Genomic DNA, 11,924 nt, shown 5'->3' with positions numbered 1-11,924 from the left:
TTATTTTTTTTAATCAAAGTATTTGATAGTTTATATCCGGATTTAGTAGGCTACGATAACTTATAAATAGTACTTGTAAAAGTTTTTTTTTAATAAAGGTGGAGACTCTTTAATATTTAAATAAATATTTAAAAAAAAAATATAAGACAATATTTAAATAAATATTTTTTAAAAAAAAATACAAGAATATTTTAGAAAGAGATGCTCTGAAAATATATATATGCAATATAAAATGAATTTTATGAATTTTATTTTAAATGTCTCATAATATATTTATAGTTCATGAGTTCTGTTCTTTTGTAAAGAGAAGGATTTATAGTATAATCTTACTATAATAGCATTTAACAAAAAATAAATATAATTTATATCTATATTAATATTTGATTGAAATATAGGGTCCTTGAAAAAATTTTATATACTTAAAAGATGTTATCTTACTCTGTTAACATTTAACGAGAGATAAATATATCATACATTTATATTAATGTTTGATAAAAATATAATAAGCTATTGAAGAACTTTTATATATCTAAAAGGTGTAAGAAAATTAGAGTTTAAAACATCAAAAATAGCTATATTTATGAAAATTGAGTTTTTTTTTTAAGTTTAGACCCAAGAAAAGATGGTTATTTTCTAGGATTATCAAGGGAGGAGGGACGATACCTTGAAGTTGATTAACTGTCAAGTTCAAGTGTATTTGGGTCTAATATATTTGCTAAATCCATGTTATCTAGGACTTGATGGATTATCAAATTCAAGTGTTTTGGATCTAATTTATGTACTAGATATATATTATCATAAATTTGACAAATTATCAAGTGTCATGTGGATGATATGTTTATCAAACTTATATTATCATATTTTCTTAAACTTGTGAATTAAATATGGTTATTCTCATGAGCGTTCTGACAAAGGATGTGGACTCTTATAAGTGTGTTAGGGACTTCACATACTGTACGGTTAATCATGTCTGAATTTGGCTAGTATCAAACGCAGCGTATCCAGAATTTAACAAGCTGTCAAGCCTTTACTCTGGACATGCTTTTTCTCTTGAACATGAAAAAAAAGAAGCGTCATAAGGGTTTATATCCGTTAAAAATAGGTTTACCACTCTGCAATCAACATCACTTTGTAATCAAAATCTTGTCTGTTTCTTCTGTTTCTGTAATTGGTCTACAATCTTTTTTTTTTTTAGATTAATGTGGGTGTCCGGGCCAGCTTGCGCGCACCACGACTAATCCCACGGGCCCTGAAGTTAACGACCATGTAAGCCTCCAGTGGCCATCATATGAGCAACCAAGGACTCGAACCTGAGACCACAGAGGGAGCAAATCTCTTGATCCCAAGTTCTTACCACTTGGCCACCACTTAGATGATTAATTGGTTTACAATCTTGATTGGTGGTTGGTATGATTTAAAGTTGCTTTTTCAATACCTCTTCTATCCGTGGCCCATCATTATGCCAGCGTTATGTGGTTGCCAATTTGCCATGATACCTCTTTTATCTACTTCCCGCTCGTGTGCCGTCTTGGTTTCAAACTCTTGTTATCCTGTTTACAAGAACTTCCATGGCTTCCAATTTCCTCAAATTTCACATCCAATCATTCAAAACTACAAATCGTTCTACACAATTTCTTCAACATGAAACTCTCTTTCCATATATTGCTTTCCCAGAAAACCACCACCACCACCACAAACTTGTCCATTCCCGTGTTTCCTTCCCCTTACCTCTCCTTTACCAATCCAGAAGTCCCGCTCTTTCTATCCACTCGTTATCTTCCTCCAGCTCCCCTCCTGCCTCCAAAGAAGAAGCCATTGTTCAAGCCAAAACCTGTCTCTCAACCACCCTAGAGAAGCCCCTAAACAACCCAAAACTAGCTGGCAAACTCAAGAAACTGAAGCAACCTAGATTCCAGGTAGAAATCCCAGTCATAGATGACTCGCCAACTTCTCTCTCTCAACTTGCCTCTGATGTTTTCAAAGACCTGCCCATCAAGAGAAGAGGGACACCGGTCAAGATTTTAATCCTCTGGCCGAGTCCCACATTGAAGAACAGAGGCATAGAAGCATTTCAATCTTACAATTCATCAAAAAATGTTGAGCACGTCGACGTTTCTTCAGTCAGAAATACAGACAACAGAATTTTGAGTTCTGCCGAAGTGGCAGTGTTTCTGGGGCCAGAGACTTCACAGTTGCCTGATATCAAAACTGTTACTGATATTCTGTACCCAAAGCCAGTAGTCATATTCAACCCCAAATGGGGGTTTGGAGAGGAGAACGAGTTTGGTGATTTGAGTGGCTTTGTGGGATCCTTTGAAGTGGTATATTCATTCATGGGGTTGGAGGTTAGAGGTATTTTGAGCAAGCGAAAAGGAGTGATTTTCAAGTGTGTCAGAGATGGGGTTGTGAGTGGAGAGAAATGGACTGTTCTTGTTGAAGAAGAAGGAGGAGAATTGAAGGTTGTTTCAAGGTTCAAGGCACGACCATCCATTGGTGAAGTAGAGAATGTTTTGTACAATCTGATGGCTATCAATTCGCCAATTACCAAGTCTGCTAGGTTTTTCAAGGATTTGGTGTCAAATGTAACAGGAAGAAAGTAAATAGAATTTGAGAATGTATGCTCTGGATTTTGCGTCAATGAAGTTTGGTAATTCGCTTGAATCTTCTAATGTTATACGTTTGTTTGCTCCATCACACTTACCACCATAAGTTCTATATGAAACGATCATTTCCTCTCCTGCTCCAGCTTCAACTCCACTCGTACAAAATGAAGAATCTTAAACACTGTAAGGGAAGTCCAACTTTTAAAAATCAAACTTTTTATAATGTAATTTTTTTTGCCAATTTTTATAAAAACTTTTCAATGTAAAGTACGCATTTTGGATTAAGTTTTTAATTTTAAAAATTGTATTTTATTCTTTTTTCATAAAAACATTTTTTTTTATGGATAGTTTTATAACAAGTGGTATATAATATTAATCTCCCCTTAGGTTAATTTTTATAGTTGCATTTCTAGTTTGGCTTGTCTAGTCTGTTTACAAGTTTGCGATGTGTAAATTTATGTTTTATTTGCATATATTTATATCCCAAGTATTTTTTATTCTATGTTTTTCTATTATGGGTGATTTTCTTATATTTTAACTTCATTTTAGATAAAGAAATAAATAAATTTTAGCAATCACATAAAACGTAATATATATTGTAATTAAATTAGGTGAAACATACATCAGCAATTACAATGATGCCAAAAGGAAATGTTGTTACAATGAAGCTATGTCTGAGGATTTAATTAATACTAAAAGATTTCATTATGTGACCATAGAGATATGATGGTACTTACAAATGTTGTTATTTGAATATTTTTTTATTAATAATGTCGAGATTTTGGAGAAAATTATAACATCAATTCTCAAAGATCATGTAAGTTTAGTTTTGATTTATTAAAAAAATATCAGGAAAAAAACCAACATGATATAAAACTCATAGATATAAAGATTAAGAAATTCACAATCAAGATTAATCACAAATCAAAATCATGTTTTGGAACTGGTATTCACATATCAATAACCTATATCGGGGCACAAGTACTATAATAACAAACCCCCATCCAATGCATGTAAGTTTAGTTTTGATTTATTAAAAACAATATCAAGAAAAAAACCAACATGATATAAAGATTCAAAAATCCACAATCAAGATTAATCACAAATCAAGATCATGTTTTGGAATTGGTATTCACATATCAATAACCTATATCGAGGCACAAGCACTATAATAACAAACCCCTACCCAATAATTATATAGAATCACGAATGAGAAGTATGATAGATATCATAAAGATTGATTAATTTTTTGATAAATCAAGAGAAATTATTTGAAGAACCAAAGAAAGAAAAATATCTCACAACACAATAATAGTTGCTGAAATCAAAATATGTAAAAAAAAATCTAATTACAAGATAAATATCTTATTTATACTAGGTAAAAACATCCTAAATAATACTGAAAAAATAACAAAAGAGTTTCAAATAAAATATAAAAAAGAATCCTAAACTATTTAAAAAACTAATACAATTCTTGTATAGTAGCTTCTAAACTTTATGGCAAGGCTTTTTCAATGTCTGATTAACTTGATATTTCAATCCAATATAAAACAATGTCTTTAAAAACTTTGAGTAAAAGTTTAGTCCGATCCAATACTTGGATAAAAATTTATGCCTAATATAGTAAAACTATACATTAAAAAAATAAATCTCTAACTGTCAAAATTAATTAGCTCATGAAATAGATAAATTAGATTCCCTCTTGTACATACATTAAATTGATGAATGTCTAATCTTCACTTGTTGATATTACTTCCTTGAAATCCACCATGGCCTAAATATTTTATAGGCATATTCACTTAGTAGATCCTTTTTATAGGTCATTATCAATTCTTTCAAGGATTTGAAATGACCCATATCTTCTCGGAATTAATTTTGATATTTTTTATTCAATAAATCTCTCTTTTTACATATACACTCAAATCCAATCATTTAGTCAAAAAATAACCCTATTTCATATATTTTATAGGCATATTCACTTAGTAGATTATTCCTTGAAAGAATAACCCTATTTCACCTTTTATTATCTTTGAATGCATTTTTTTTTCCTGTAGCTAATGCCTCACATTCTCATGGATGTCTTTTAACATGTGTGTTTTTCTATTATTATCAAGACTAATATTTTTATTAATAGGCAAATGATTCAAATCTAAATGATTAAAGCTATAGATAATTTCACAAAAAGAATAATAAGTAATGGAATGAATACTTTTATTATAATCAAATTCAATAAATAGCAGGTAATCTTTCTAATTTTTTAAATTATTTTTAATGATAGTTCTTAACAATATAAATATAATTAAAGTTTTATTTATTACTTTAGTTTAATTATTCATTTGTTAATAATAAATATTAAAAAATAACAATTTTATTTCTAATTTTTTCCCCACAAAACCTTCTAAAAATGACTAAAAAATTTAACATCATGGTCATGCACAATACTTTTAGGTACTCCATGGAACCAAATTATCTCCTTAAAAAGTAAGTTAGCTTTGAGTTGTACGTGAATTAAATGTTGTGATTTTTTTTTTTGAAAAGTGTTATTTTTGTGTAACTCTTCATAATTGCTTTGTATATATATTTTATTTATTTTTTTATTATATAATTAAATAAAACTAGCTTATTAGACCAATGGAGTCTATAATTTAAGTTGTATATTTTTTTTACTTCTTTAAAACATGACGGTAACATCTGGATATTTATTTTATGTTAATAAAAGAAATTTGATACGGTATAACACGGGCATCAATATATCTAATAATCTCTAAACATGTCGATTATAGGGGTTTGAATCAGAAAAGAGCCTGAAAGTAAGTCTTTAAATTGGATTTTGACCTTGAAAACAACCTCTAATAGCTTCATGCTCACCACTAGGCTATCAGCCTCCTAACCACCTTTCTGGATCGATAAGATTTGTATTAATCAGACACTCAAGTCAAAACCTATGGCTGTCAATACAACAACTCAAGTTTTTCCTTCCAAGTGATCTTCTTAGGCTTTTACCTGTCGACCTGGTCCAAGAACATCCTTGGATAGGTTTTCTATGTCATTTCCTTCCACTAGTAGAAGACTCAACCTCGAGTTAGAACTAACTAAGACAATAGATTTCAAAGTATGCTCCTTCGATGTTTGGCTACAATACTCAACAATTACCAAGTATGCTAAGTTTTTCAAAGTTTTAGTGTCAAATGTAACCAGAAGAGAGTAGGATATAATTAAAGGATGTACTTAGTGATTTTTCTCCAATTATTAATCTTTAATTGCTTAATTAACCACAATTATCACCATTTTGTAGCGCCTAGTCATAGTTCAGAAAACGATGTTTGCCTTCTGTTTTTATTTCTCTTTATTTTGAGCATCCGTTGCATAAAAACACTAGAGGAAGACTTAAAGCTACAAAACCAAAAAAAAAAAAAAAACATCACAAAAAACGAAGAAAACACCATTATTTATATAAATAAAGTATTATTTATGTTTTTTTTCCCTTTATTTCCATGTTGCATTGATTAGTCAGACAAATTTACACAATGTTATGAATTCAAACCTAATCAATATTATTTATATTAATAAAGTATTATAAGAAATAAGGATGAAGAGTTATATCATGACTCTTCACCGTCAAAAATTGTAGTTCTTCACCCTTATTAATATAATCTATTGATTTTTACCTTAATTAATTCAATTTTGATTTAGGCCCTTTTCCATTTAACCCGGATTTACTTTCTTGATAAAATTTGATTTAAATTTAATCCTATGAATCCAACCAAATGATTTCTTGTTCCTTTTTCGGCTGCGTGCTGATGTTCTATTCTGAGTGGTAATGTCATTAGATAATCGTTATAATGAACCACATATGTTTGGTATAATGTAATATAAAGGAAATTGTCTTACTAATTTTATTTTTTTCCCTTCCAGAATCATTTTGATCAATCCTAAAGCCAAAATGTTCTGTTATCTTTTAAAAAGGCAAATAATCTATAAATAAATGTTCATCATAATTATTATATTTAATTTGATCTTATAAGTTAATTTGAGCTAATAATTAAATTTTTAAAAAATAAAAATAAAATTGTAGTTGGCTCATGAAAATTTGGAATCCAAATAATAATTATGGCCGGATCAATCCTCGCCCAGGTTTAATGTCCAGCATGTTGGCAATGGTTGAAAATCCTTGAACATGATTTTCTCATTAAAATTGAAATGAGAATTGAAGTAAAAAGGGAAGGCAAGGGAAGAATTTTCGAGAAGAGTTCTAAAAAAATCAATCAAACAAATGCCTGTGGTTGTGTATATCTTTACATTCTGAAGTCAAGACCTTGAATTTGTGAAGAATTATCTCCTCTTTCCTTTCTTTCCCCTCATGTAGATATACATAGACATATATTAACCACCATTGCGGTCAGCGTTATCCTGTCAAAATTCAAGTTATGATGTCCTAATATGACAGCCCGTAATGAACTTGTCAGAAGAGTTGATGTACTTGGCCCACAGGGGCCGGAGTTGAGGGAATGCTATATCTAGCCAAGGCTTTGCTCGACCGTTGAAATGGATGACGCCGGCAGTCTCAGCGTCGGCCAAACTAGTATTTTCTTGGTAGCCTAGCCCCAACATATGCCAAAAAGGATCAATAACATGGACGTGACCATGGAATGCTATTAGACCTGGTGGTAATGTTCCTAGCTGCCACAAACTCAGGCCTGATTTCAAGTTCTGCAAGGAGAAAATGAGAACAATTTTCGATTACTGAACGTTGAGGATCGTCACATGTTGCCTGGAAACAATGTGATTTATATCGGTGATTACCTCTTCAACCCAGTGATGATATGCTATGCTTATGTTGGTTTTCCTCCAAGCTTCTAAATCGAAGATATTCATGCCATAAGCCCAAGCACATTCGTTCGGGTTGAAATTTTTTGCTATCAAAGGATGAGAGAAGTTCAAATAGTTCTTTAACCGCTTCGACATGACAAGCTTGTCTTGTCCTCGGCAGGTTTCTACTGCCCCATTAATCTTTCCATTCATGTCAATGTCCCAAAGAGGCGAAAGATCCGTCTGCACCACGATGTCATCGTCTAGGAACACAACCTTGTTTAGACTTGGGAACAACTGCAAAAGCAGGAACATTGACACTAAGTATTATGAGGATTGAATAAAGCTCATGTTTGTATAACATTGCTGAAACGTTATTACCTCAGGTAGATGAATTCGAATGTGATTCATCACTGAATTGTATTTGGGACCAAGTGTTTGCAGCTTTGCTGCGATAATATGAGGTTTATCGATGTTATTTTCCACGATTGCAGATGAGCCCCCTCTAAACCGTGACCTCACCCTTAGATCCTTTTCCATTGCTTCTAAAACTGGGACTTTCCCCTTTGCGAACCAATCAAAATGATGCAATGCCTTGACCTCAATTATTGCAGGAGATAGAGGGTGCAACGAGAACCATGCTTGCATAGGCGAATACGTTTTCCTATCTGTTATTATGTGCAGAACAAACTTTTCGGGGCGCAAAGCATTTTGGACAAGTGAATTGGCGACTACAGAAGCAGCAAGCACATTGTCTGAAGCTAGGACAAAGTGAAAATAAGAATTGTCGACAAGCACAGGGACGAGTTCCGGCAATGGGAGCTGGCGTCGAGCAGCTGCATTGGTAGAGTGTTCATGGGCTAACCTCAAGGCAAGGCAAAGGAGCTGTTTAGGTATGCTACTTGACGCGACATGCCTGTACAGATATTCTTGGATTTTGGCATTTCTAGTCCTCTGTTCAAGTAGAGTGACCTGAAAAATATCGATTGTTAATTGACAATGAGAATTCCCATCAGTTAGTATGGACATCAAACAGCAGATATAAACCATAAGATACCATTTCTCTGAGCTTGAGAGCAAAAGATTTTGCATCAAATATGCTGTTTTTCACTTCATCCATAAATTCCTCCAATGTCTGAGGAATATCATCTCTTCCCTTTAATTCATCATTGTCTAGTGGTTGTTCTAGTACTTGATATATCACCTCTGGTACCTTTAGAATCCAATCATTAGCAATTAACATTATAGAAAGTTTGATACACAAAATCAAATTCAAGGGTTACGGAGCTTACAGCAGAAGCAAGCCTTCTCCCCAATAATCTTGGTCCTAGTCTTTTCCCCAGGCAACCTATCAGTATTGGATTAAATATCAAGGCTAGATCATTAAGCTGTTAAATACCAAATTATATTGCATTATCAAGTACTAATAATATTATCATCCTCATTCTAAACAATATTAGGATTAAGGATTCATTTGGCCTAACTATAATTTTAAAAGTATTTAGTTAATTAACACACATTGTAGCTTTAAATAGATTTTCACTTAAAACTCTCACTAAAAACCTTATTTAAAGCGAAGACTATAATTTATAACTTTTTTCTAATCTATTTTTGTAAATAATAATCGCAAAAACTACTACAACAAGCATACAATAAATATTAAGGCAACCTCTTAAGGGCAGAGGGTGGTTTCACACCAACCATTGGTGAATGTATCAAATGGTTGAATCTTTCCTTTTCAGATATGTTGATGTGCTAACAATTGACTAGCTACATATGGTTGTTTAATTAATGATAATTGTCAATGAAATAGCCTGATGTTGGGGCAAAAGTGCTTGACAGGTTCAGAGCTACCTTATGCTTTGGTGCCCCAAAGGATTAATATCTTCTAATTTGGTCCTTAAGTTTCTATTTTTTTCATAATAGCCATGCATTTGGTCCCCAAAAAGTAACATATTTTCTCATCAGCCTTTCTTTAAATTAATTCATTTCCAAGTTTATCCTTGTATTTTTTTTTTTATTTGTGGATCTAATTCATTCCATGATTCTTGATCCTCAATTTCTTTTGGATAAAATATATATATGAGCTTTCTTCGATAGCCAAATCATCATTTCCCATCGAAATTTTGATTCAATGCTATTATTAAATAAAGAAACTAAAATTAAAACGCCATTGCCTCCTATTCTATACGTAACAGGCCAGTCATTGGTTGTTCTGTATCAATCTTTAAAAAAAATTTGTTCATAATTTAAAGCTATATCTTAAGATTCATTAATCTCTAGCTTTGGAGAAACATTCTTCTTAAATCCTTAACTATATCATCAATCAACGCGAGCAATCTGCATTTTGAAAATCTACTAAAAGACATGACAAGAAGAACCAAAAAGAAATTAATGCAATATACTAATATTGAAAATGTACCTAGTGTAGAGCACTTGGTTTCTGCATCAATGGTGTCAGCGGTGGACAGAAGGAACACAAACCGAAGAATAAATGTGAAGAACAAGAGAGAGTAGAAGAGCATTCGATACGAAACCCTTCTTGCTCTAACCTTCACTTTGATAAATTCTCTAACACCATTTCCTGGAAGAACTGTTACATGCCTCAAACTTGGTGATACATGAAGCTGCATTTTATTTCAAACCGAACACCTAAAATACAGCAAAACCAAGAAACAAGAAGCAATATCAACCCCAAAAGTATAGCAGTTTCTTGTTGTCTTTTCTTGGTTGGTTATTTCATCATTTGGCAGTCGCACTCAAAGAAGAACTGATGAGTCGAATTGCAAGAACTCGGCTATAAGAGGAAGGATTTGGTAGGAGTTAATTTAAGGAGGTTTCTATCAGTTACCTAATTAAACTTGCTTAGCAATTGGGCTAGACATGTGTGTGTGTGTGTGTGTGTGTGTGTGTGTTTAGACTTGTTTTTTGAATGTTTTAATATACATGAGAAAGATCGAAGAGGGTTGTTAAGGAGAAAGAGACATGGGACTTAGAAGAGGCTTTAAAGGGTTTGGAGTACTTTGGCTTGGCACTGAAGGAGGGAAGTTGAGAGGAAGGGTTTGATAAAATATATATATTTAACTAGAAGGTTTGTTGGTTGGTGCCACTTAACTTTGCCAACAAATGAAGTTTTTTTGCTCTGTAGCATGTTGAAGGGAGTTTGGACTTCGGCATCACAGGGCTTCTAAATGGAAAATGACTCCTCGTTTTGGACAGTATTTGGTGTGTAAGGACAGGGAACTATTCTTCTCCAGTAACAAATCAAGCTGATCAGTATTGTAGAGAATAGCAATCAGATTACTTAGGGCGTGATTGGTCTGATATATTCACAATATAATCGATTTATGAACTAGCAAGCTGATGACCAATCTCTGATACTGACAAGCAAGCAGGAAATTCTCCAGACATGCCTGCAAAACGCAAACAGAACATGCATGCAGGCAGGTCCTCTATCCTTGGAGAACCTGAGAGAACAAAGACCATGTCTGTAAAATCTTTTTGCTTGTGTTCTGCTCGGATAAGAATAAAAATCCATGTAAGAATATAAACACGTTATGAATATCACATTGATTTCTTTATTTTATAGCTAAAAATTAACAATTTACAAGTAAATTAGAGTACAGTATTTTCTGATATGTTATTCCTTTAATTATGGTGTGTCTTATATGTGAAAAATAGATTAATCGACCAACCAACCTTTGATATCTTCCCTTATCAGTAGGTACTTGATCTGCAAGTTCTTTCAAGTCATGGTTTTGTTCAATAGGCATACTTGAAGATTGACACAAGAGCATGTCAGCTTCTTCTAACAAATCCATAGCTTATTTTCTCTGTGACAAAAAACATCTTATACCCCTTTTGATGAAATACATAGCCATCGAAAAACACACTTTGATGCACATGGATCAAGCTTAGTACGCAAATATTTTGGAAAGTGAACAAAGAAAACACAACCAAAAGCTCGAGGCAGTAATATCAGATGATAAGGCTGACGGAGTATATAAGAAGAGAGAGACAACCGAATGATGTTTTGAAGGTAAGCACACGACTAGAAACAGATCATAAAAACATGCATGTCCCAAAACAACGATGCCACAACCATGCCTGCTTTCTAGATGATGATGAGAGCATGCATATGGTAGACAAACACTTTCCTGAAAAGATGCCATTAAAATGCTATAGTCCCTCTACTGTTGAGATTTCAAAAAAAGGCAGAAACATGGATATATTAACACTAAACAATTTGATTCCTCGGTTATGCGAGGCATTCAAATAAGATTATTGGATAAGGTTGGAACTAATGATGTTTGTTATAGTGATAAAATAGCAGTCAAATCAACTAAAGTAGATACACAATTGACATTATATATCAATATGAGATAATTATCAATTGAAAAGAATAGGGGGATCACAAGAATCTGTAGCTCCAGGTTTCAGACTAAGTGCTTTAAAGATTAAGACGGTATTTGAAAGTTTAATAATGATTATTTTTTAAAATAATTTGTACTT

At 32.6% G+C, this 11,924-nt stretch overlaps 2 protein-coding genes across 5 annotated transcripts; one reads left to right on the top strand and one right to left on the bottom strand.

The window, feature by feature from the left end:
• The first annotated feature begins 1,442 nt into the window (after positions 1–1,442).
• LOC105130188 (plant/protein (DUF1995)) lies at positions 1,443–2,674 on the top strand. The gene has a single exon (XM_011032588.1). The coding sequence runs from the start codon at positions 1,569–1,571 to the stop codon at positions 2,598–2,600; it is 1,032 nt and encodes a 343-aa protein (XP_011030890.1). The 5' UTR covers positions 1,443–1,568; the 3' UTR covers positions 2,601–2,674.
• Positions 2,675–6,764: 4,090 nt separating this feature from the next.
• Positions 6,765–11,661, bottom strand: LOC105130187 (probable galacturonosyltransferase 12). 4 transcript variants are annotated; one of them, XM_011032587.1, is made up of 8 exons: positions 11,112–11,661; positions 9,835–10,924; positions 8,705–8,760; positions 8,470–8,625; positions 7,794–8,384; positions 7,407–7,709; positions 6,992–7,313; positions 6,765–6,960 (listed from the first exon to the last, which is right to left on the bottom strand). In XM_011032587.1, exons 2-7 carry the CDS (start codon positions 10,043–10,045, stop codon positions 7,029–7,031), a joined length of 1,602 nt encoding a protein of 533 aa, XP_011030889.1. In that variant the 5' UTR covers positions 10,046–10,924; positions 11,112–11,661; the 3' UTR covers positions 6,765–6,960; positions 6,992–7,028. The 4 variants fall into 4 exon arrangements, with proteins under 4 accessions (XP_011030889.1, XP_011030886.1, XP_011030887.1 ...); XM_011032584.1 differs by having other exon boundaries at positions 6,765–7,313; XM_011032585.1 differs by having other exon boundaries at positions 6,765–7,313; positions 9,835–10,879.
• Positions 11,662–11,924: the final 263 nt, after the last annotated feature.

The sequence above is a fragment of the Populus euphratica genome, unplaced genomic scaffold, assembly GCF_000495115.2.
Source record: "Populus euphratica unplaced genomic scaffold, PopEup_1.0 scaffold95.1, whole genome shotgun sequence".
NCBI classification, from domain to species: domain Eukaryota; kingdom Viridiplantae; phylum Streptophyta; class Magnoliopsida; order Malpighiales; family Salicaceae; genus Populus; species Populus euphratica.
The sequence above is the reverse complement of the archived record's forward strand: the minus strand, read 5'-3'. Positions and strand labels throughout refer to the sequence as shown.

What these genes read in the sequence shown, in the direction of transcription:
- LOC105130188 (XM_011032588.1), top strand. Translation starts at nt 1,569, where the DNA reads ATGGCTTCCAATTTCCTCAAATTTCACATCCAATCATTCAAAACTACA.
- LOC105130187 (XM_011032584.1), bottom strand. Translation starts at nt 10,045, where the DNA reads ATGCAGCTTCATGTATCACCAAGTTTGAGGCATGTAACAGTTCTTCCA. An exon ending in AACCAAGTGCTCTACACTAG is followed by an intron (nt 8,761 to 9,834) that starts GTACATTTTCAA and finishes CAATACTGATAG; the next exon opens with GTTGCCTGGGGAAAAGACTA. An exon ending in GGAGAAGGCTTGCTTCTGCT is followed by an intron (nt 8,626 to 8,704) that starts GTAAGCTCCGTA and finishes TGGATTCTAAAG; the next exon opens with GTACCAGAGGTGATATATCA.